The sequence below is a fragment of the Leptodactylus fuscus genome, chromosome 1 (genome assembly GCF_031893055.1).
Source record: "Leptodactylus fuscus isolate aLepFus1 chromosome 1, aLepFus1.hap2, whole genome shotgun sequence".
Lineage (NCBI taxonomy): Eukaryota > Metazoa > Chordata > Amphibia > Anura > Leptodactylidae > Leptodactylus > Leptodactylus fuscus.
In genome coordinates, this window is record NC_134265.1 from 92,562,017 (window position 1) to 92,583,593 (window position 21,577).

The window sequence follows — 21,577 nt, forward strand, 5'->3', positions numbered from 1 at the left end:
ACATTGCGTTTTTGGCCTCCCTTGCCGGGATACGTTGGTAACCAGTCAGAATCAGCTGTCAACTTATCCCTGCACGAAGAACTGGCCATTAAAAAAAAGGGGGTCCTGCAGTTCTCCGTGCAGGGATAAGTGGGGAGCTGATTGTGACTGGTTACCAACGTATCCCGGCAAGGGAGGCCAAAAACGCAATGTGAACACTCCTTTATAGTGAAAGTCCCACCCCCAAACAGGCTGCTATGCTAGTAGCATAGCGGCCTACATCATTATTAATACAAAGCACACAGACCTTTGGAGGTATTGTGTGCTTTGTAGTTCTCCAGCTAAAAACTTATATATTATATATTATTGCCCCAGACGTTCCCTCTCCGCAGTGCCGCACACCTGATGTCCCAACAATCCCCCCCCCCCCCCCGTCCACCTTCTAACATCTTTCCACTGCCCCCTGTACCCATACCTCCCAACTTTTGAAGAACCAAAAGAGGGACAAAATGTGCGGCGTGCAAATTTAGCCCCACCCACTGTTATGTTGACTCCACCCATTCTCATTAATTTTTCATGTGCCCGCACACAGTATAATCCTCCTACAGTCACCCGTACATTATATGTCCCCCCTCTATCTCTCCCCCAGCTTCATATACACCCTTCATCTGCCCCCAGTTTCATGTCTCCCACCCAATCTCTGCCACCAGTTTCATGTCCCCTCCATCTCTGTCCTGTTTCATGTCCCCCATCTCTACCCCCAGATTCATGCCCTCCATCTCTGCCCCCCAGATTCATGTCCCCTCCATCTCTGCCCCCATATTCATGTCCCCTCCATCTCTGCCCCATATTCATGTCCCCTCCATCTCTGCCCCCATATTCATGTCCCCTCCATCTCTGCCCCCATATTCATGTCCCCTCCATCTCTGCCCCCATATTCATGTCCCCTCCATCTCTGCCCCATATTCATGTCCCCTCCATCTCTGCCCCCATATTCATGTCCCCTCCATCTCTGCCCCCATATTCATGTCCCCTCCATCTCTGCCCCCATATTCATGTCCCCTCCATCTCTGCCCCCAGTTTCATGTCCCTCCATCTCTGCCCCCATATTCATGTCCCCTCCATCTCTGCCCCCATATTCATGTCCCCTCCATCTCTGCCCCCAGATTCATGTCCCCTCCATCTCTGCTCCCATATTCATGTCCCTCCATCTCTGCCCCCATTGTCATGCCATCCTCTCCATCTCTGCCCCCATTGTCATGCCGTCCTCTCTCTGCCCCCAGTTTCACGTTCCACATTGCACTGACTGACTTACCTTCTCCTTCGTTCCCTCGCAGCTCTCTGCGCGCCTCTCTCTCACTGGCGCACAGTTATAGACGCGATGTGACGTCATCACATCGCGTCTACAAGCCAGTAGCGGAGGCGGCGAAGCGAGGAGCTGACACAGGTCAGCTCCTCGCTTCAGCCGCATATCTGACAGCGAGAGAGGCGCACAGCGGTGAAGCAAGGAGCTGACCTGTGTCAGCTCCTCGCTTCGCTGCCGGCTACTGGCTTGTAGACGCGATGGCTGAAGCGAGGAGCTGACACAGGTCATCACATCGCGTCTACAAGCCAGTAGCAGCGGCGGCAGCGAAGCGAGGAGCTGACACAGGTCAGCTCCTCGCTTCAGCCGCATATGTGAGAGGCACGCCTCTCCGGAGAGGTGGATCCGGCCACCTCTTCATTCATAGAGGCTTCAGGATGGGTGTACACAAGAGCAGAGCAGGGACCAGCATCTACAAGTAATTTTGGGGGGATATTTTTTTTCCAGTTCCAGAATGTCTGACAAACTAACAGTCACCTACAGTGTTGGCCAAAAGTATTGGCACCCCTGCAATTCTGTCAGATAATACTCATTTTCTTCCAGAAAATGATTGCAAACACAAATTCTTTGGTATTATTATCTTCATTTAATGTGTCTTCAATGGAAACCACAAAAAGAATTGTCAAAAAGCCAAATTGGATATAATTCCACACCAAACATAAAAAAGGGGGTGGACAAAAGTATTGGCACTGTTTGAAAAATCATGTGATGCTTCTCTAATTTGTGTAATTAACAGCACCTGTTACTTACCTGAGGCACCTAACAGGTGGTGGCAATAACTAAATCACACTTGCAGCTAGTTGAAATGGATTAAAGTTGACTCAACCTCTGTCCTGTGTCCTTGTGTGTACCACATTGAGCATGAAGAAAAGAGAGAAGACCAAAGAACTGTCTGAGGACTTGAGAAGAAAAATTGTCAGGAAGCATGAGCAATCTCAAGGCTACAAGTCCATCTCCAAAGACCTGAATGTTCCTGTGACTACCGTGTGCAGTGTCATCAAGAAGTTTAAAGCCCATGGCACTGTGGCTAACCTCCCTGGATGTGGACGGAAAATAAAAATTGATGAGAGATTTCAACGCAAGATTGTGCGGATGGTGGATAAAGAACCTCGACTAACATCCAAACAAGTTCAAGCTGCCCTGCAGTCCAAGGGTACAACAGTGTCACCCCCTACTATCCGTCGGCGTCTGAATGAAAAGGGACTGTATGGTAGGATACCCAGGAAGACCCCACTTCTTACCCAGAGACATAAAAAAGCCAGGCTGGAGTTTGCCAAAACTTACCTGAGAAAGCCAAAAACGTTTTGGAAGAATGTTCTCTGGTCAGAGGAGACAAAAGTAGAGTTTTTTGGGAAAAGGCATCAACATAGAGTTTACAGGAAAAAAAAAAGAGGCCTTCAAAGAAAAGAACACGGTCCCTCCAGTCAAACATGGCGGAGGTTCCCTGATGTTTTGGGGTTGCTTTGTTGCCTCAGGCACTGGACTGCTTGACCGTGTGCATGGCATTATGAAGTCTGAAGACTACCAACAAATTTTGCAGCATTATGTAGGGCCCAGTTTGAGAAAGCTGGGTCTCCCTCAGAGGTCATGGGTCTTCCAGCAGGACAATGACCCAAAACACACTTCAAAAAACACTAGAAAATGATTTGAGAGAAAGCACTGGAGACTTGTAAAGTGGCCAGCAATGAGTCCAGACCTGAATCCCATAGAACACCTGTGGAGAGATCTCTTGATGGCAGTTTGGAGAAGGCATCCTTCAAATCTCAGGGACCTGGAGCAGTTTGCCAAAGAAGAATGGTCTAAAATTCCAGCAGAGCATTGTAAGAAACTCATTGATGGTTACCGGAAGCGGTTGTTCACAGGTATTTTGTCTAAAGGTTGTGCTACCAAGTATTAGGCTGAGGGGGCCAATACCTTTGTCCGGCTCATTTTTGGAGTTTTGTGTAAAATGATCAATGATTTGACTTTTTTTTCATTCTCTTCTGTGTTTTTTCATTGCAAGCAAAATAAATGAAGATATTAATACCAAAGAGTTTGTGCTTGCAATCATTTTCTGGAAGAAACTGAGTATTATCTGACAGAATTGCAGGGGTGCCAATACTTTTGACCAACACTGTATTTGACTATAATGTTGTTCAGGGTTGCTTGCTATAGAGGGCAGCATAACAGAGGCACTGTCTCCCTGTTTACATCTTGGGAGACAGATTTGCATATTCTTCCCATTTTAGGCATGTAACCTATGAAGGCTGATGATATTGCAGAACAGGAATAAGGTAAAAAAAAAAAAATTGCATCACCACTATAACTATTGGGTGCACTGCTACTAATGGGGCACACTGCAAGAGAGCTATAACTATTGGATGCACTATTACTAATGGGGCACACTACAAGAGAGCTATAACTATTGGGTGCACTGTTACTAATGGGGCACACTGGAGATAACTGCTACTATTTGGGCATTAAGAGATGACTATTTCTAATGGGGGCACACTGTGGGAATATTGTTAGTACTGAGGGACCAATGGGTTAATACCAAAGAATTTGTGCTTGCAATCATTTTCTGGAAGAAACTTAGTATTATCTGACAGAATTGCAGGGGTGCCAATAATTTTGACCAACACTGTATTTGACTATAATCTGGACTGAAGGCCCGCTGCTCCTGCTAGTCATCTTCATATATCAATGACTATTTTAGGCATGATTGTGGGGATAACGTCTATCCTTAGGGAGAGACCACCTTCTCAGGTGTGTGGAGACTTATAGCCATAGTGGCTCCACTGCAAAGGAACATGGGAAGAATATGCAAATCTGTCTCCCAAGATGTAAATAGGGAGACAGTGCCTCTGATATGCTGCCCTCTGCGCTGATGACGTCCAAAGAGACAGAAACGGTGCCGTCCTTAGCTGAGAAACTGATTTGGTTATAACCTCGCATCATGCAGCAAAGGCTTCTGGGAAGTCGGGCATGTTGTTCAGGGTTGCTTGCTATAGAGGGCAGCATAACAGAGGCACTGTCTCCCTGTTTACATCTTGGGAGACAGATTTGCATATTCTTCCCATTTTAGGCATGTAACCTATGAAGGCTGATGATATTGCAGAACAGGAATAAGGTAAAAAAAAAAAATTGCATCACCACTATAACTATTGGGTGCACTGCTACTAATGGGGCACACTGCAAGAGAGCTATAACTATTGGATGCACTATTACTAATGGGGCACACTACAAGAGAGCTATAACTATTGGGTGCACTGTTACTAATGGGGCACACTGGAGATAACTGCTACTATTTGGGCATTAAGAGATGACTATTTCTAATGGGGGCACACTGTGGGAATATTGTTAGTACTGAGGGACCAATGGGAGATTATTATAACTTTTGGGTGCGCTATTAATAACAGGTCACTCTGGGGAACCATTGCTTCTATTTGGGGCATTAATAGACATTCGGCACACTGGAGTATAATTATTTCTAATGGGAGCATAATGGAGGGCACTTTTGGTAATGAAGCTCTCTGGGTGGGGGGCGGCACTATTCACTGTGCACAATTATTTTTAATGGCACTAAAAGTGGAACTAATTACTGTAAGTGGCAATATGTGTTAAATACAATAGGGGCAGCATCTATATGGCACTACTATTTTCAGGGGGACTATCTGTATGGCTGTATTATTTCTGCTGTGCAGTATTTGAAGGCAGTGAAGAGTAAAGCAGTCACAGTATTAGGGACATCGACAGTACGACACTAAGATGGAGGGACATGTCTTGGCTGGAAGGAGTGTTCATGGAGGTCTGTGATAAATGGAGAAGATGAGGAAAGAAAACAACTACAATCAGAAGAGACATCACCCATGAGCCATTGGGTGTAAGTTTCCAGTGTGACTGTATCTGGTCATTACAGTTGACTGTAGAAATGCCATAGCAGTAAGAATTTCATACAGATGCAATAGGGCTCGGGCCCTGGATCTTTTTAGACTCTAGCAGCATTTCTGTATTACTCCCAGGTGCTGTCAAACACATGTCCTGGCACCAGGGTGAGCACTGGTCCCAGCCTAGGGACACTTTGAGAAAAGAAAACACACACTGTTGGGGTTGGGGTTAGAGAACGTACAAGTAAACTTTGGTTTGAAATCCAAAATGGTTTATGGCATGTATTTGTTTGGGGGTCTGAACTTAGGAAGTCCCATAATACTGCTTGTACATAAAATGCATTAGGTTGGTGGGAGATTTGAGGGCATGTTCTATATAAACAGATTGTATATAAAAATGATAGATAGATAGATAGATAGATAGATAGATAGATAGATAGATACTTATCACATCAGCTCTTGGAATTTCCCCAATATCACAGCTCAAAATTAGGCAAGTATGATGTAATTCACAAAACTAAAGGGATAAAGATATATACATATATATATATATATATATACATATACATATTTTATATTATAATCCACCTTCCTCAGAAAAAAAATGATTACAAATTCTGCATTCAGTGTGTATGCATATAACAGCAAGTCATGGAATACTATACATATTACAATAGTAAGTGATAGAATAATATCTTATTATTGTGATGTAAATCTCCCTATTACCACTGACTAGTTTATATGCTGTATTACAGGGTAGGACAGTGGTCAGCATTATATCCATAAATCACGACATGTAGCAGAAAATGTAGGTAACCTTGAAATGATATTAATAGTTTTAATTCACTCTCTGTCCCAAAAGCCTTTCTAATCATAATGGAAAAAAAAATAATTAGGCCTAATAACCCCTTTAGCTTTCAGGACAGTAAAATGATAGAATCCCTGTGCGAAATAGATGTAACCATTTTTTCAGAACAGATAAGGATTTTTGTGCTGCTTTGGGTGAAATGGGTACACTGGATGTATTTTCAGGACCAAAGTAATACAGAACGTATTTTGCAAAGTGCATGTATAGCCCTTGCTATCGTTTTTAGTGGTACTGAAATGAAGGACTTCTGAAGAAGACCTGTCACCATACTGGGGACAGTATTTGCAATATCTGTAATGCGCTGCGTAATATGATGGCGCTATATAAGTAAGCTAGATAATTGAATATATATAGTGTTGTTGGGTGGTAATTCTAGAAGAGAGCTGGAGCACCTTTTGCTGTCTATAGGTAAATCTGATAAATCTGACCGCAGCTGATTTGCATATTCATACAAAGATGATTATTTCTGTATTCCTGCATTGGCATGTGGCCACAAGGTACATTTCTGCCCCCACCCAGTACTAGTATTGGTTTGGGAGACACATTGGACCTGATAGACTCCCTATAAATACAAAGCCTGATAGAGATGATGTTTACAGACCAGCTAATGTGTTCATTATTACCTCTTCCTCCTCCATTACTGTGAGATATCAGAATGACAACAAGCTGTTACCCTACACCGGCGTGCTTACAATTGTCGGCTCTGCCTGCTAGGAGGATGAACACTGCTCGACATAATGTATATGAATTCTTGGCCGTTTCTATGCAGTTCTAGTGAGTGCGGTTCTCTGAAGCACGCCTGCATGGACTACTATAAAGCTATAGAGCACCAAATAAGGAAGATTTGCTTAGGTTTTTGTGTTACTCTAACTGCTACTGCCTTTCAGAGATGTAAGCGTGTTAGAAACTAAATATTTGCAGAGTCAAGTGAAACCGCCTAAAGAGGCCGGAGAAGAAGATTTCTTACTGGCGGGTTACAGAGGGATGACACACATCTTGTGCTCTTGTTCACAGGAGGATGGCTGCGTTGGCTGATCTACCATTTGACATGCAGGACGTAACCTGAATGCTACACAGGAATCTAGGCGTGGGCAATGTATTTAATATAAGGGATTGTGGAGGTGGAAGCACTGCAAACAATTCTGACTATACAAGTTGTAGCATGATAGAACGCAGCTATGATATACAATATATATATATATAAGGTTACAGTCTAATTCATCTACTGCCTGAGGGGTTCAGTGAGACAATTGTGTGACATACGTAATCTAGTAATGGGATTATTAGACATGTTATATCATTACACAGCCGGGCTGTACTTATAATAATACTGCAATATACATATAGTCCTCCTTCTATTTCTAACCGCCCCTTATTATGTGTAATAAAATTAGGTTAAACTGTCTAGAGCAGTGTTTCTCAGCCGGCTTCCTTAAAGGGAAATAGGAACTAGTTATTATGTGAAAATATCGTCCATTTTGTAAACTATGTAAGTAATTTCATATAAGATATTACCAACGGAATCGCTGCATATAGTGTCATATAGGCTAGCTTTAGAGGTATTTTTCATGATTATGACAATGATGACCTGTCCTACTCACTCTGCTATTTGCAAAAGTCTTCAGATTTGTGAAGTCAAAATATGTTACTTTTTTTTTTTTTTTAATTGTTTATTTAAAGAATTTTATCAATAAAGAGAAACAACAAGGACGATAAACCTTTATCGTTCCAAGAAAAAATGTAAATAAGGTAGCAGTACAATACTCCAATAAAACAATATCAAGTAATAAAGGTCATAAGGAAAACGGGGAAGACTAGACAAGAGAACACAAGGGCAGAGGAGACAAGGGAAAAAATCAACAGGGAAAGGGAAAGTCCAGTTGTTATCAGGTCAAAGAGGCTGGGTAGCCCAGAACACATCACACAGGTTCCAAATAACATGAAATTTCTCCTCCTCATTGTTAAGCACAGCTGTCAGTGACCGCACGTTCCTAATTCTGGCATACAACTCTTCGAGCATCGAAAGGGCTGGCTGGCGCCAAACAAGCACCTAACAGCAGTAAGACGCAGCAATAAGAGGCATAGGGCATGTTTACGCAGTTGAATGGGGGGAGGGGAGATGAAGGAGATAGGTCCTAGGAGACAGGGGCAGACAAACCCCTAAAACCCATTCCAAGAGGCCCTGAACCTGGCCCCAATAAGGCTGGAGCAAAGGACAAGACCAAAAAAGATGGAAAATATACGCAGGACGGGTCCCACAATGCCAGCAACAATCCGGGACAGACCTGTCAAAAGAATGGATAAGAGCCAGCATATGGTACCAGTGCATCAACATCTTAAAGAGATTCTCCTTGTGAATAATGCAACCCGAAGTCTTAGGTGCCCTATTCCAAATAAGGGACCAGCCAGAATTTGAGATAGGCTGTACCAAGTAGGTCTTCCATCCTAGCATGTAGGGATGTTCAGGGAAGACATCAGGGGTGGGATCTGCAAGGAGACAATAAATATCTGAGATCAACCCCTGTGTCCAAGTACCCGCCTAACAAAAAGCATGGGTCTAGGCGCAACCGGCCCCCGAAAAAGAGAAGAAGCGAGATGGGAAATCTGGATGTATGTAAACTCTCTGAACCCGGGGAGGCCAAACCTGGACCGGAGCTCAGCAAATGGCAGGAAAGTCCAAGTCAATAATATCGACTCGCCGAAAAGTCCCGCCTTCAGCCACAGGCCCAGTGAGTCCAGGCAGGTAGTTAGGGTGTAAGAGAAAGGCGGTCATAGTAGAATGGGAAAAGTAAATGGATTATTGGGCCATACAAGTGTGCAAACATCTCTAGTGAGTGCCATGGGACCGAAAAAAGACTAGACCCGGACCATATCAAAGAGTTAGGGTGTTGTAGAGCCAACCACAATTTCTCAATCTTCATCCATTTAGAGTAAGCATGGACCAAGCCAGAATCCCATGTAGCTGGGCAGCCCAATAATACAAGAATAAATTGAGAAAGGAAAGGCTGCCCCGAGCCCTAGGAGTCATCATAAGCTGCCTAGAAAGCCTGTGTCTCCCCCAGCCCAACCACACCGAAAGAGTGAGCGCTGCAGTGAACGAAGATCCCGAAGGGGGACTGGTATCGGGAGGGTCTCAAGCAAATAAAGCAACTTATGCAAAACAGTCATCTTGACTGCGGCAATCCCTGCCACAATGATAAAAGTGTGTTTTATTGGCAGCTTTCATGACCATATATATATTTTTTTACTTTATTGAACAGCATGGCAGACTACACTATTCAATAAAATCTGATTCCTCACACCACTTTCTTTCATTGTTCTGTGCTTCAGTCATGATGTTCACATGCTCATTGAAGGCAATTTTGCCAGTGGACAGGGTTCAGCATGGGTGTTCAGTCGAGGAAATATGTCCCGCACAAAGACTTGCACGAGGGAATACAGCCGTAGAGGCTGAAATAATGGATCTGAAATTGACAAGCCAAATTTAATGTATGTGGAAAGTGAAGGATAGACTATCTGCTCTGATCTTGTCAGATACCTTTCTGTCATAGCTGACATCAACTTTATCAGTAGATTGTGTTACAGAAGGTCTTACTGAAGCACAAACTGCTGAGAAAGTTCATACCAGCTATGACAGAAAGGTGTCAGAACATATAGTGTATTGCAATTCACTGCTTATGGGGCAGTCTCAGTGCCCATGCTTAACCCTGTCTGCTGGCAAGAATGTGAGCCCCAGTACTGGACCAGGAAGCAATGGAAGAAGATGGTTTGATGAATCACACTTTAGCTTATATCATTCGGACTTACAGGTATGCATTAGAGGAAAAAGGTAAGTCAGCAGAAGCAGTATAATTTTCTTGAACAAAGCTTTGCTTTGGCAGTATTCTTTAGATCCGTTCTCACTTTTGGATTTTTTTTATAAACTATGAACCTAGCACAATGGAAAAATAACAAAAGAAAATATTGTCCAAAGCTTCCCATAAAAGTGTACATTTTTTAGTCAATTTTGTTAGATCGTATTACATGGCAAAATTTCAACTCTTCTGTTGCAGTGGCTTAAAGGGATCCTATCTTTTAAATACATTTTTATTCTCCCTAACATGTTGGAATAGCCTTAAGAAAGGCTATTCGTCTCCTACCTTTCCTTGATTTATCTGTGCTGCCGTTTGCTTGCAATCTCGTTTTTTCTCGGTATGTAAATGAGTTCTCTCGCAGCACTGGGGGCGGGCCCATCGATCAAACAGCACTGGGGGCGTCTCCAATGCTGCCAGAGAACTCTCCAGCGCTGCCTCCATCTTCTTCTGCAACAAGGTCTTCACCGTGTCTTCTTCCGGTGGTGTCTTCTAACTTCTAGGCCTCAGGCCTAGGGCAAGCTGACTGCGCATGCCCACCAGTCACGAGAAAATGGCCGCTTACAATACTGTGTAAACTGCCATTTTTCTTGTGGCCACGGGCATGCGCAGTCGGCTTGCCCTAGGCCTAGAAGTTAGAAGACACCACTGGGAGAAGATGCAATGAAGACCTCATTGCAGAAGAAGATGGAGGCGGCATTGGAGAGTTCTCTGGCGAAAACAAGGAAAGGTAGGAGACGAATAGCCTTTCTTAAGGCTATTCCGACTTGTTAGGAAGAAAAAAATGTGTTTCAAACATAAAAATATTAACATTGCATATAAAAATATGGGGTCATCCTTCTATAACCTTCTAGAGTGTTGAGGCCCCCTGTTGGTAATAACAGATGTAGGAGAGTGACACCCTTACAATTATTACATGGCACACTGAGGACTTCATCTTTGATTTTTTTTTTTTTCCCAAATAGGCACCCCAGACTAAAAAGGTTGCTGACCCCTGTTGTAATATGTACAGCTAGCCTTAGATAAGGGTGTTTATTTCAGTAGCTATACTATTATTCCAAAACAAGATTCACATCTGTGTTGCTTAATCCTTTTTTCTGTTCCATCCTAGGAACAGAAGAAAGGATTAAACAATAATGAGGAACAACCATAGATCCCCAGGGACCCCACTGATTATAATGGGGTCTGTCAGGACTGTTGTTTTTTCCTATGACTTCATTGGACGAAAAAGTCTTTTGTGCAGGACTTTATCATCTGCAATCTTAGACAGACTCTGTGCTGGAGGCTACAAACATGGCAAGACAGTAAGCTCGTATGGACGTAGCAGCCCGGCCTTCTGTAATAATATGACTATGCTATAATATGAACACATAGGCCTGATTCGCATATGCATTCAGTATTACAATTGGGGAGTCTGTTTGGGGATCCCCTGAATGGAATAATGAACGCATTAAAAAGCGGTGAGCAATGAAAGTGCACGGACCCCATAGACTATAATGAGGTTCGTGTGTTTTCTGCACAAATCATGCGGAGAGAAAAGTAGTTCTTGAAGTACTTTTCTCTCTGCATGACTCGTGAGGACACCATGTGGAAAACACACGGACCCCATTATAGTCTATGGGGTCCGTATGCGTTCGTTGCTCACTGCTTGTCAAGGCGTTCGATATTCCGTACAGGGATCCCCAAGCAGATTCCCCAGACAGAACACCGAATGCACTTGTGAACCGGGCTTTACTTGTTTGAAGCAAATTGATAATTTTCTTCTGAAGATATCTTGTAGCCATTCACGTGTATTCTAGAATTTGTTTATAAAACCACAAATGTATACCTTGTATCTATATACTGTATACATGTTTTATGTAAATAGTAGTATTTGTGTACAGTCAGAGATAAGTATATGTTGAAGAGGGCCTGTCCATTATTCTTGAGTTGTATCACTGCTGACACTAATGTGCTGTTATTTGTTTTCATGTATCCCCCTCCCACCCACCCCAGAATGTGTTGTTGCTGGACATTGCACAGATATTGATAGCCAAAAAGAAACTACACCAATATTTACTGATTGAGAGAAAAAAAAAAGTGGGGAATTCAGCAGAGCGGTGACAATCTATGGGTATATACAACCCAAGAAACCAAAAGATGTGGCTGGTATTAATATCCCTTCCCGCTGCAGACATTTTGTGATTTCCATTTTTGACTCCTCGCCTTCAAAACCCCATGACTTTTTTTAAAATGTTTCCGTTCACAGAGCCATATGAGGGCTTAATGTTTGTGGGACACATTGTACTTCCTAATGGTACCATTTATTGCTCGGTACGAAGTATTGGGAAGCTAGAAAAAAATTCAGAATGGGGGGGGAGAATTGGAGAAATCTTTATTATGGGCTTCATTTTTACAGCTTTCACTTTGCAGCCAAAATGACATGTCACCTGTATTCTATGGGTCATTATGATTCCAGGAATACCAAATTTATGTGTTTTTATTTTTTATTTTCATATTAACCTCTTAATAAATCCTAAACTTTGCAAAAAAAAAAATAATAATAATTTTTGGAGTCACCATATTCTGAGACCTGTAACTTTTTAGATTTCCTTGTATGGGAATACATAAGGCGTCGTCCTCTGCAAAGCCAGATTTAATTTTCAGTTGTACAATTTTGGGGAAAGCCTATTGCTTTGACTGTTTTTTTTTTCAAATTTTTTATGAGAGACAAAACAGCAAAATAATGGCAGTTCAGCTCTTTAGATTATTCTATTGTTTTATCAGATAGCACACGGAGCCATTCATGTCCATGGCCTCATACACGTGAGCGTTATGTTCACAGATCCAGGTCACAAAATCTCAGGACATGTCCTATTACGCTCTGTTTGCAGTCAGGCCAAATAAAGCAAAGTGTACAGGTCTGTGGAAAGCCGACAGATGTCATCTATGCTGTTCTTCACCTGTACGTGCTCATGGTTGGGTATATTTAGCTTCATTTAAAGATTTTTTTTTTTGCATTAATTAATCCTAAAAGAAAGATCTGTGCAAGGAAGCATTTATTAATTGAAATGCCTGACTTGTTTATCCTCAGTTTTAGTCCTTTACTGGAATGAAAAATTGTTCTGTAATATATTGGAGAAACACTCCAGGGATTTGTTTTTCCTACATTAAAATTCAGTCTTTATATTCAGCCACAATTCATTTAGGAAACTAGAAAAGTGTAATAAATTTAAAGGAGTTGTCCATGGTTAATGTTTCCCCTGATCAGATGTACAGAGCCGACTACAGCACCTATCCAGTCCGAAGCAGAAAGCTCTGTCCCTTGTATTGCGGCTGGACACCATTACTACAGTTCAGCGCCCATTGAAGTCAGTAAGCTGAGCTGCAATGATGGAACCAGATGCAATACAGGGGATGGAAATTTCTGTTCTCTGAGCCAGAAGCAACAGAAGTTTATTGATCCGGGGTCCAACTCTCTGCCCCCCTTCCCACCAATTAGGTAGATATGGCCCATCTTAAGGACAGGCCTGTATAAAACTTAGGGTCAGTGCACACAGTTTTTTGGTGCTTATTTTGACGCTGAATCCACCTCAAAATCATCCTCCCGATAGAGTTCTACTGGGAGGCTTTTTTTGGAGGCTGATTTTGAGGCGGATTCAGCATTAAAAAAAACCTCAGTGGGCACTGACCCTAACCCTGGACAACCCCTTTAATAAAAGAAATAGGCTTGTGACTTGCTGAATACAAATTATATTTATGTAGTTTCTTTGCAAATGCATTTTGCTTTGTTGGAATCAGAGCGGAAAAAAGTTCAATTCAGTCACCCATTCTTTTCAATGGAAATCCAGTCGTAGTGGGAGTGTCCAAATGCAGATTAGCACCATTAATTGAGTCTAACTAGTGTGAGCAGAGATAGAAAACCTAAACCTGTGTGTTCCATAGGAAAAACATCACACTTTTACATTTACTTTTACATTTACTTCTGTCATATATACATACCCTTAGGGTGTGTTCACATATAGGAATTTGAAGCGCCAATTCTGCCTCAAAATCAAGGCCAACCTCCAATCGAAGCAGGATGCTGATAAAATAAATGTAATGCTCAATCTCACCCCAGCATGAGACATATTGCTGGTCAGCCCTAATCATCTGAGGCTTCTCAATGAGTGAAAGCTGTAGAGGAAATCCAAAGCAGAGGAGCAGGCCTTACAGTAGAAGTCTACAAAAAATGTCAGACTAAAACAATGTACTATGTACAATGTTCTATAGTTAGAAATTACTCAGAATAAAAGAACAAATGTGTAATCCATCATTCTATGCAAGAGAATACCAAGAACGGTTTTCTGTACAACAAAGCTCCAAAGGTAAATATACACAGTAGAATGTAGATGGCAAATACAAGAAACTGACAATCCTGAATATGACGTGTAAAGGTTAACTCGTGTTTGCTTCAGACATTGTTACTCTAAGTACAAATGACTGATATGTCAGTGAGTGGTATCAACCAGCATGACCTTGGCAAGGAATCTGTGCCTGGATGATTTAGTAGCTGTAGGGGACACAGATCAGCGCACACCTCCGGAGATGTAAACACTGGGGCCAGGAATTCAGTCTGGAGTTACTATTTTTGAATAGCTTTCAACTCCTTGTCATGGAGCAGTGGTCATTTATTTTATGACTGCCTGTGGGATAAGCAAGTGGAAGTGATAATATGACTAAGGTAAAAGGCAGATCATACAGGACTATTGCAACATCACACAGGGCGTTTCACATGGGCCACCAATCGCTGAGCGACACAGAAATCTGCACCCCAAGTCTTATTTTGCTAATAGTAAGGAACATTAGACATGGAAGTCAGATTTGTTGAAATCAGTCATAGACCCACACTTCGTTTTAAAGCAGGAGAAATGGCCTCAAGTGGTGTGTGCGTGGTTTAAACAAAACTTGTCCATAAAAAAAACACAAAAAAAAACTCACCTTACACACAGCTATGCTATATTCTGAATGAAAATTAGAACAGAAAATAAAAGGCTCCGTGGGCGAGAAGACCGTTAAAGGGAAAACAATTTTTATTAAAACCAGATTCATGTTTGGAACCAGCTTTTATATTCAGATTGTATATTATTATTTTTTTTAGTTCTATTTTCTGTACATGATCATGGGGCTGCCATCTTGTCTGAGCTGCTCTACTCCGTTAATAGTATTCAGTTTCATGCTATCTACATATGCTTTCTGCTGGGATAAGGAGTAGATAAGTTGTAACATATCAGTAGTGGAGGCAATAATGGCTCAGTAGTGTTACCTATAGAGGTGGTATCTTCTATTACAATCCTGTCTGTGATGGATATGACTGCTGCAAAGAGAATCCCTAGAGAATGGGCAAATGTCATGCTACATACATCGTTTTTTAAAGTGCAAATATTCTGTGAAATAACAGGATACCATGTAATAAATTACCTATAGGTAGACCTTCATGTAGTGAACGCGCCCCGACGCGCGTTTCGCCACTACCGTGGCTTCGTCAGGGGGGAAAAAAGATGATCTTTTTTCCCCCTGACGAAGCCACGTATGTTATATATGCACTTTAGAAACTATGGATGTTTTACATATCCTTATATATATGTAATGTAAGTGTCATTTATTCATCATCAACCATTAGTATTCCATCTTGGGCCTTCATTGTTCTGTTTGGTTGTATCACCCCATTCATTATTTCTGTCTTATATGTTTTAAAATGTATTTAAATAAAGCTTTATATATTTTTTGCTAAACATTTTCTGTGGCAGTGCGCTTTTTTTTTTTAGAAAGAGTTGGATGTTTTCTCTTATGCTAGGTTCACACCTGCATTTGGGTTTCCATTTGTGGGGTCCACTTGGGGACTAGATGAATGGAAACCTAATCTGATAATAATAAATGATAGAGACCCAACCCCCCAATGATCCCTAGAATAAGGCATTTCCCTCCACTGGCGATGCAGCCATGAGAAAAGTATCTGAAATTCCTGGTAGAAAAAGATAGCCGAAGGATAGCACTCTACCATATCTGGCACCAGGGTCGCTGAGCATTAACATCCAAACTACCATTGTCCGTCTCAAATGCACCAATTTATTGCGCAGTTTTAGTTGTATTCTTGTAAATCTAGTAAAGTGTGCTGTTGGTTTGTTTTAACCTCATCCATTACACTGTCACTCCTGGCAATTCATCCATGGCTGACCTGCTGCTAACTCGTCCCTGGCCTAAGTATTGTTTTTTTGTCATCATTACATACCAGTAGGAATGTAGTCAGGCTATAGGGTTAACCACCAGGCACTACAGTTACATATTAAAATTGTCTCATTACACGTTGAGATCAATCTACTCTTCTATTGTATACAAGGAGGATATATACAAAAGGAAAAAAAACAAACAAGTCAGCCACTGAGTCTATAGTAGAACAAACTTTTATTTCATCGGAAACCATGTCTGTATGATGCTTATGTCAGCAACAACTGAATTTATTTACAACTGTCTAGAGGCCAAACATGCGTCTGCAGCAACTGACATTGTTTTCTCATAATAGAAGCATCACAGTAAATCGTATTGCACCAAAAGATTATCTGCTTTAGAATTTAATAAGTTACATTATTACAGTGCAAAAATGACATTTGCACACTTAAAACGAGTTAAAAAACCTAAAATTTATGAAATGGTGACCTAGAGATTTACATTTGAAACATTCAACATCTGTAGCTTTTGAATAAGTTTATAAATAGAACAAGTGCATATTGTACATAGCTGTTTATAAAGGAAATTATACAGTACAGATATCTGGCTACTTACAACTGAAAGCATGCACTACAATGATATTGTACATGAACGGATGACATCTTACATGGCGAAACACAAACTTGGCTTGGCTGCTTAGATTATCTTCTCATTCCATTTGTTGCTAGAGGGGCCTCCAACATTACAGTTCAGGGTCTACCCTCTAGCAGCAAAGGAATTTGTATCGCATCTTCACTGTGCACTGAATAAGCCTCCTTGGAATCTTCCAACACAGATTGTGGAGGTGATTTTCTACTTTAGCACAATTTGAAGCACATGCCTTTTCTCGTCTCCATTTACTTTGAAAACTGCCTCTAAACACACACATGCACGCAACAAAGCAACCTTACATCTCTGCACAATTGTTTAAGAAGGGGATTACTCCAGTTGTTCTGAAAAGGAAAGAAGAAATAATACATCAGCGGTTTGGAAGTCTACAAAATATCAGGCTTGCAAAAATACACCGCACCTGAATATGCCTATTGCTGAGCCCTAGCATTTGCCCTAATGTACAGGGTTCTATACTAGAGGAAACACACATAGGTGGTGCCTACGATGGGCTGTACAGGCTGCTTATCCTTACCCTGAAATACACATCTACTCTAGGCTAGACTCATGTTGCTTATACTACATGAGGCCACATTCACACTTGCATATTGAATAATGGAGCTAAATACTGATACAAAAGGCAGATTGTGTCTACATGTTGCGTTGTATTTAAGTCATCTTTAAAGCTCTATCATTTGTATTTTTTATCTGCATTGGCATTTTCTTATTGTAAAATTGATCTATACTTTGGATGTCACATCTATAACACCCAGCAATTGAAATTTGTATATTTAGCACGTTCTGATGCAAGAATGAGATTTATGCAGGGCCGAGTTGCTCTATGCTAGATATTCAGTATGTAGTTCTCATTCTTCACTTTAGCAGGAATTTCAGACTGACTGTGTCCTCTCTGAGCTGGTCCTTCAGAAGGTGCACTGTGCGGGCCAGGAGTTATTTTTAGATTATAAATGGAGGACAGTATGCTAACTTGACACTGGGTTCACACTCCCCTCCTTTTTAAGTTTCAATAATGAGTAGCACAGTCACCATTTCATCTAAGCAGCAGATCTGAGGGTAGTGCCGCACAAGGCACGTAATGTACCTATAATCACAGCCACATCCAGCAGTATTTTCACTCCTCTGTAAGAGAAGCACTGTCCAGTAATGATATCCCATGCCCACTTTGTGGTTAAAAAAAACCCAAAAAACTGCAGTGCGGACATGCTGCGATTTCCAAAACCGGCAAGGCTTTGGAAATTGCAGCATGTCAATTATATCTACCGAAACACCGTTGCTTTCCCCATAGATATATTTGTAACAAAGTCAGCAGAGGAAATCTCTGCAAACTTTCTGTTTAAAGTGCTGCGGGTAGAACCGCGATGCATTGCCACTGCTGTTTTTCCCGCAGCGCTTTATTGCTACAGGTTGTCCTGTGGGGCCTTAGCCTAAAAGATTCCTTACTAGCTGGATTGCATTATAATGACCAATGTGCCCAGTTTAGTATTTGCTTCAGACTTCTAGGGTTTTCATACAGGTTACATATCAGTGACCCATTCTCAGATGAGCACCGGGACCTTTTTAATACTAAGCATGGCATCCTACACTACATAGGGACTAAGCATTGCATCTCAGCCCTGTACATCTGAATGGGAATGAACTGCTGATCTGCACGTGACAAGTGAATGTGCACAAGTTCATCTGTGAAAGATCCAGGTGTTAAACCTCCACAATCACATATTTATGACCTAGCCTAAGAATATGTAACATTTATTTCTACAGGTACAATAGATATCTGATGAATGCTATGCACTGAATATTCAGAATACGTGTATTTTAGACTAATTTTATACAGAACTAGATCCACAATTCTCAAGTGTGAATGAGGCCTAAATGAGACTAGGACTACTTGGATGTAGGTGGTTACTACATCACACTTTAATGTGAACGCACAGTTCACTGGATGCTTGAACAGTTAGATAGGTCTCGTTGTATAAAAGGACATCGTATAGTATAATAGTTCTATTTGGTTTTATTGCTCTCCCTAAGACTCACTTTGATAGAACAACTAGACCACCGCTAGATGAAATGCTTCCAACTGGATAAATTAATTGTGCCACAACCCTATATATACACAATTTGATATCACATGGGTTAACAGCATTCATGTGCACAGTGAATATCAAATGGCAAACGTCCATTAGTGTGTGGATGAAGAAGTGTGTTATTTTCCCCAGGTAGAGTAGTAGAGGTGAAAGGTTAAAAGTAGTGATGTATCACACATTTTAGAATATAACCAGCCTTGTATTTAAATGACCTGTAAACTCCTGTACTCTTCTTGTGATTAACATGAATGAATTGAGATGAACCCATTCTTTCTATTGTACAGGATCTAACATAGGTGCCTCCAAGGTCACACCATCTTGTGAGCGCAAGAATGGAAATGTCAATTCCAGGTTGACAGAAAAAAAAGTTAGAAGCAATACATTATGTTGTTATTTAGTTGAACTACTCATTACTATAGTAGCATGATGACACTACAGGGAAAAGGCCAGATTACTTGTGGATCAGAAGGTAGTTTCCAGCGACTCTGAACCACTGAGAATCTGATGTGAATTCCCAATTGACTAGAAAAGTTACGAGAACAGCAAAAAATTAAATCTGCTTAAAAGGTATTCCTATCTTGGACATTTATGGCATATCCTCAAGATAGGACACGTTTGATGGGCATGGTTTCCATTTTTTCCTGTTATCTTCAGAACTCCCATAAGAGTTACAGAGCTTTGCATGATCGGCTAGGTCACCCCTCCACAGCCGTCATGAGATATGGATCAGGGAACCTGGAAGTGGTCCCAGAGGTGACATTAAACACTAAATGTAGAAGAGATACACCAAATAGATCCCTGGAATTCCTCCCTTCGTGTTTCATGGCATGGTTTTTGGGACAGAAATATAGTGGTATAAATATATAATTTGCATGCCTTCAGTCAAGGCTTTAAATTTACACAAGAGGACATTGCTGCAAACAAGAAGTGTTCTATAAAGAAAAAAAAACAAACAAAAAACAAAACAAAACACAAACACACACCTTCCCAGTCAAAAGTAATATCCAAGTCAGTATCTATGGAGTATGAGTAATGTACTTCTGTACATCAGTCATGCTGAAGTAGCTGCTTTGCTCCGTTTGGTCAAAGCTATAGCCCTGACTGCATTTTAGCTTCAGTGCTAGTGTGATTTAGCCCCCCCCCCCCCCCCCCCTATCATTAGTTCAGATGGAAGCTTCTCTCTTCCTCCCTGCAGCTATACTGTGTCAGATTGGCCACTGAAGTCCAGCCCAGCTGCAATGGGAGGTCGGTGTGCAGAGACTTCCAGTACAGCAATAGCAAAATTGTTAATTACAGACAACAAAAGCAACAGTGAAGACATTGTAACATAACTGCTGAACAAAGACTGTACAAGGAAAAAAAAAAAAAAAAAAAAACATTTTGTAAAGAGGCGCTTGAGATATATAAGGAGACCTGTCAGCAAGGAAGGGGGGAAAAAAAAAAAATGAAAAAAAAAAAAAAAATTCACCTGATCTGAGGACACTGCTTAATAGCTGCCGCGACACAGTACAGGGAAACAAATGTTTCAAGATGTAGCCAATCCTGTGTCAGAACACCCTTTAACCTTTAGTTCAGTGCTGTACGTTTCATCTAATGATTACACTGGACTCCTACTCCCACTAGTCAGCACATTGGTTCCTTCTACCCGCTGCCTGAAGAGAAGATTTCTTTCTACAGAGTGAATAGAACGTTCTCCAAAGCCACCCCTGCTATCTCTTGTGTCACCCCCACTACCTCAGATTGCAAGCTCTTGTGAGAAGGGACCTCAGTCACATTGTGCGAATTGACTAAGGAGGTTGAAGATGACTGTGCTGCAACCGGCCGGTTGTGAATTAAAAGCACAGGCAGCACATGAAGATGTTCCCTGTGTACCATGGCTCCTTTCATTATATCAATAGGAGCTACGGAAGCAAGGGCCACAAAATAGGACCTGTTCTATATTTTGTGGCCCGGACTGTTGGCCCACACACGGGACTGTGAAATCTACAGTTGTGTGTACGGGACACCCCCCCCAGAAAAAAAAAAAAAAAAAAAAAAAAAAGAATGGTTCAGTGTGCTATCCATGAAATACACAGATAGTACACCGAGCATGGCCACGATCTTCTGCAAACAGCCTTACAATAATATATCTCTTCGCCTGTGCTTGAACCCAACAATTTGCAGAGTGCTGCGGAATATGTTGACACCATCTAAATAAAAAGAGGGTGGTATGAGAGAAGAGTAAACAATGCATCTTATGAACACATTAGACTCCTCAAACTCCCGATAAGACGAGGGTCTGTGAAATAACAAATCTGATGATCAACAAGATTGGCCATCCTACAACATTTACATCCCTACAGTTTAAGCAGCTAATAAACTGCCCTCAGATCCCGCACCATGTACATGCTGACAGGTTAGTCTAAAATATAGTAAACCTGAGCCACAATAAAGCTACCCTGATATAACTAGTCCCTTTAAGTGAGGACACAACCCAGTAACCATTCCAAGTATTCCATCTCCGCCAAGCACTCTGCAATAGCATAAAGACTGGACTTGTTAGCCATTATGGAAACTTTAAAGAGGACCTTTCATGGTTTGGGGCACAGGTAGTTCTATAAACTGCTGGAAAGCTGGCAATGCACAGAATTCAGAACACTGTCGGCTTTCCTGATCTGTGCCCGGGTAAAGAGCTTTTGGTCCTGGCTCTTTACAGTCACAAGGGCGTTTCTGAC

General features: G+C 41.6%; 1 protein-coding gene across 2 annotated transcripts in view; it reads right to left on the minus strand.

Moving 5' to 3' along the window:
• Positions 1-16,333: 16,333 nt before the first annotated feature.
• The window catches only part of ATP2A2 (ATPase sarcoplasmic/endoplasmic reticulum Ca2+ transporting 2), a 31,658-nt gene continuing 26,414 nt past the window's right edge, over positions 16,334-21,577 (minus strand). For both annotated transcript variants that reach the window (XR_012716089.1, XM_075272971.1), the window contains exon 21: positions 16,334-17,105. Coding sequence is in view for 1 of the 2 variants with exons in the window: in XM_075272971.1 (XP_075129072.1) it covers positions 17,092-17,105 (14 nt within the window). In the remaining variant the exon portion in view is untranslated. The remainder of the gene's footprint in view (positions 17,106-21,577) is intronic.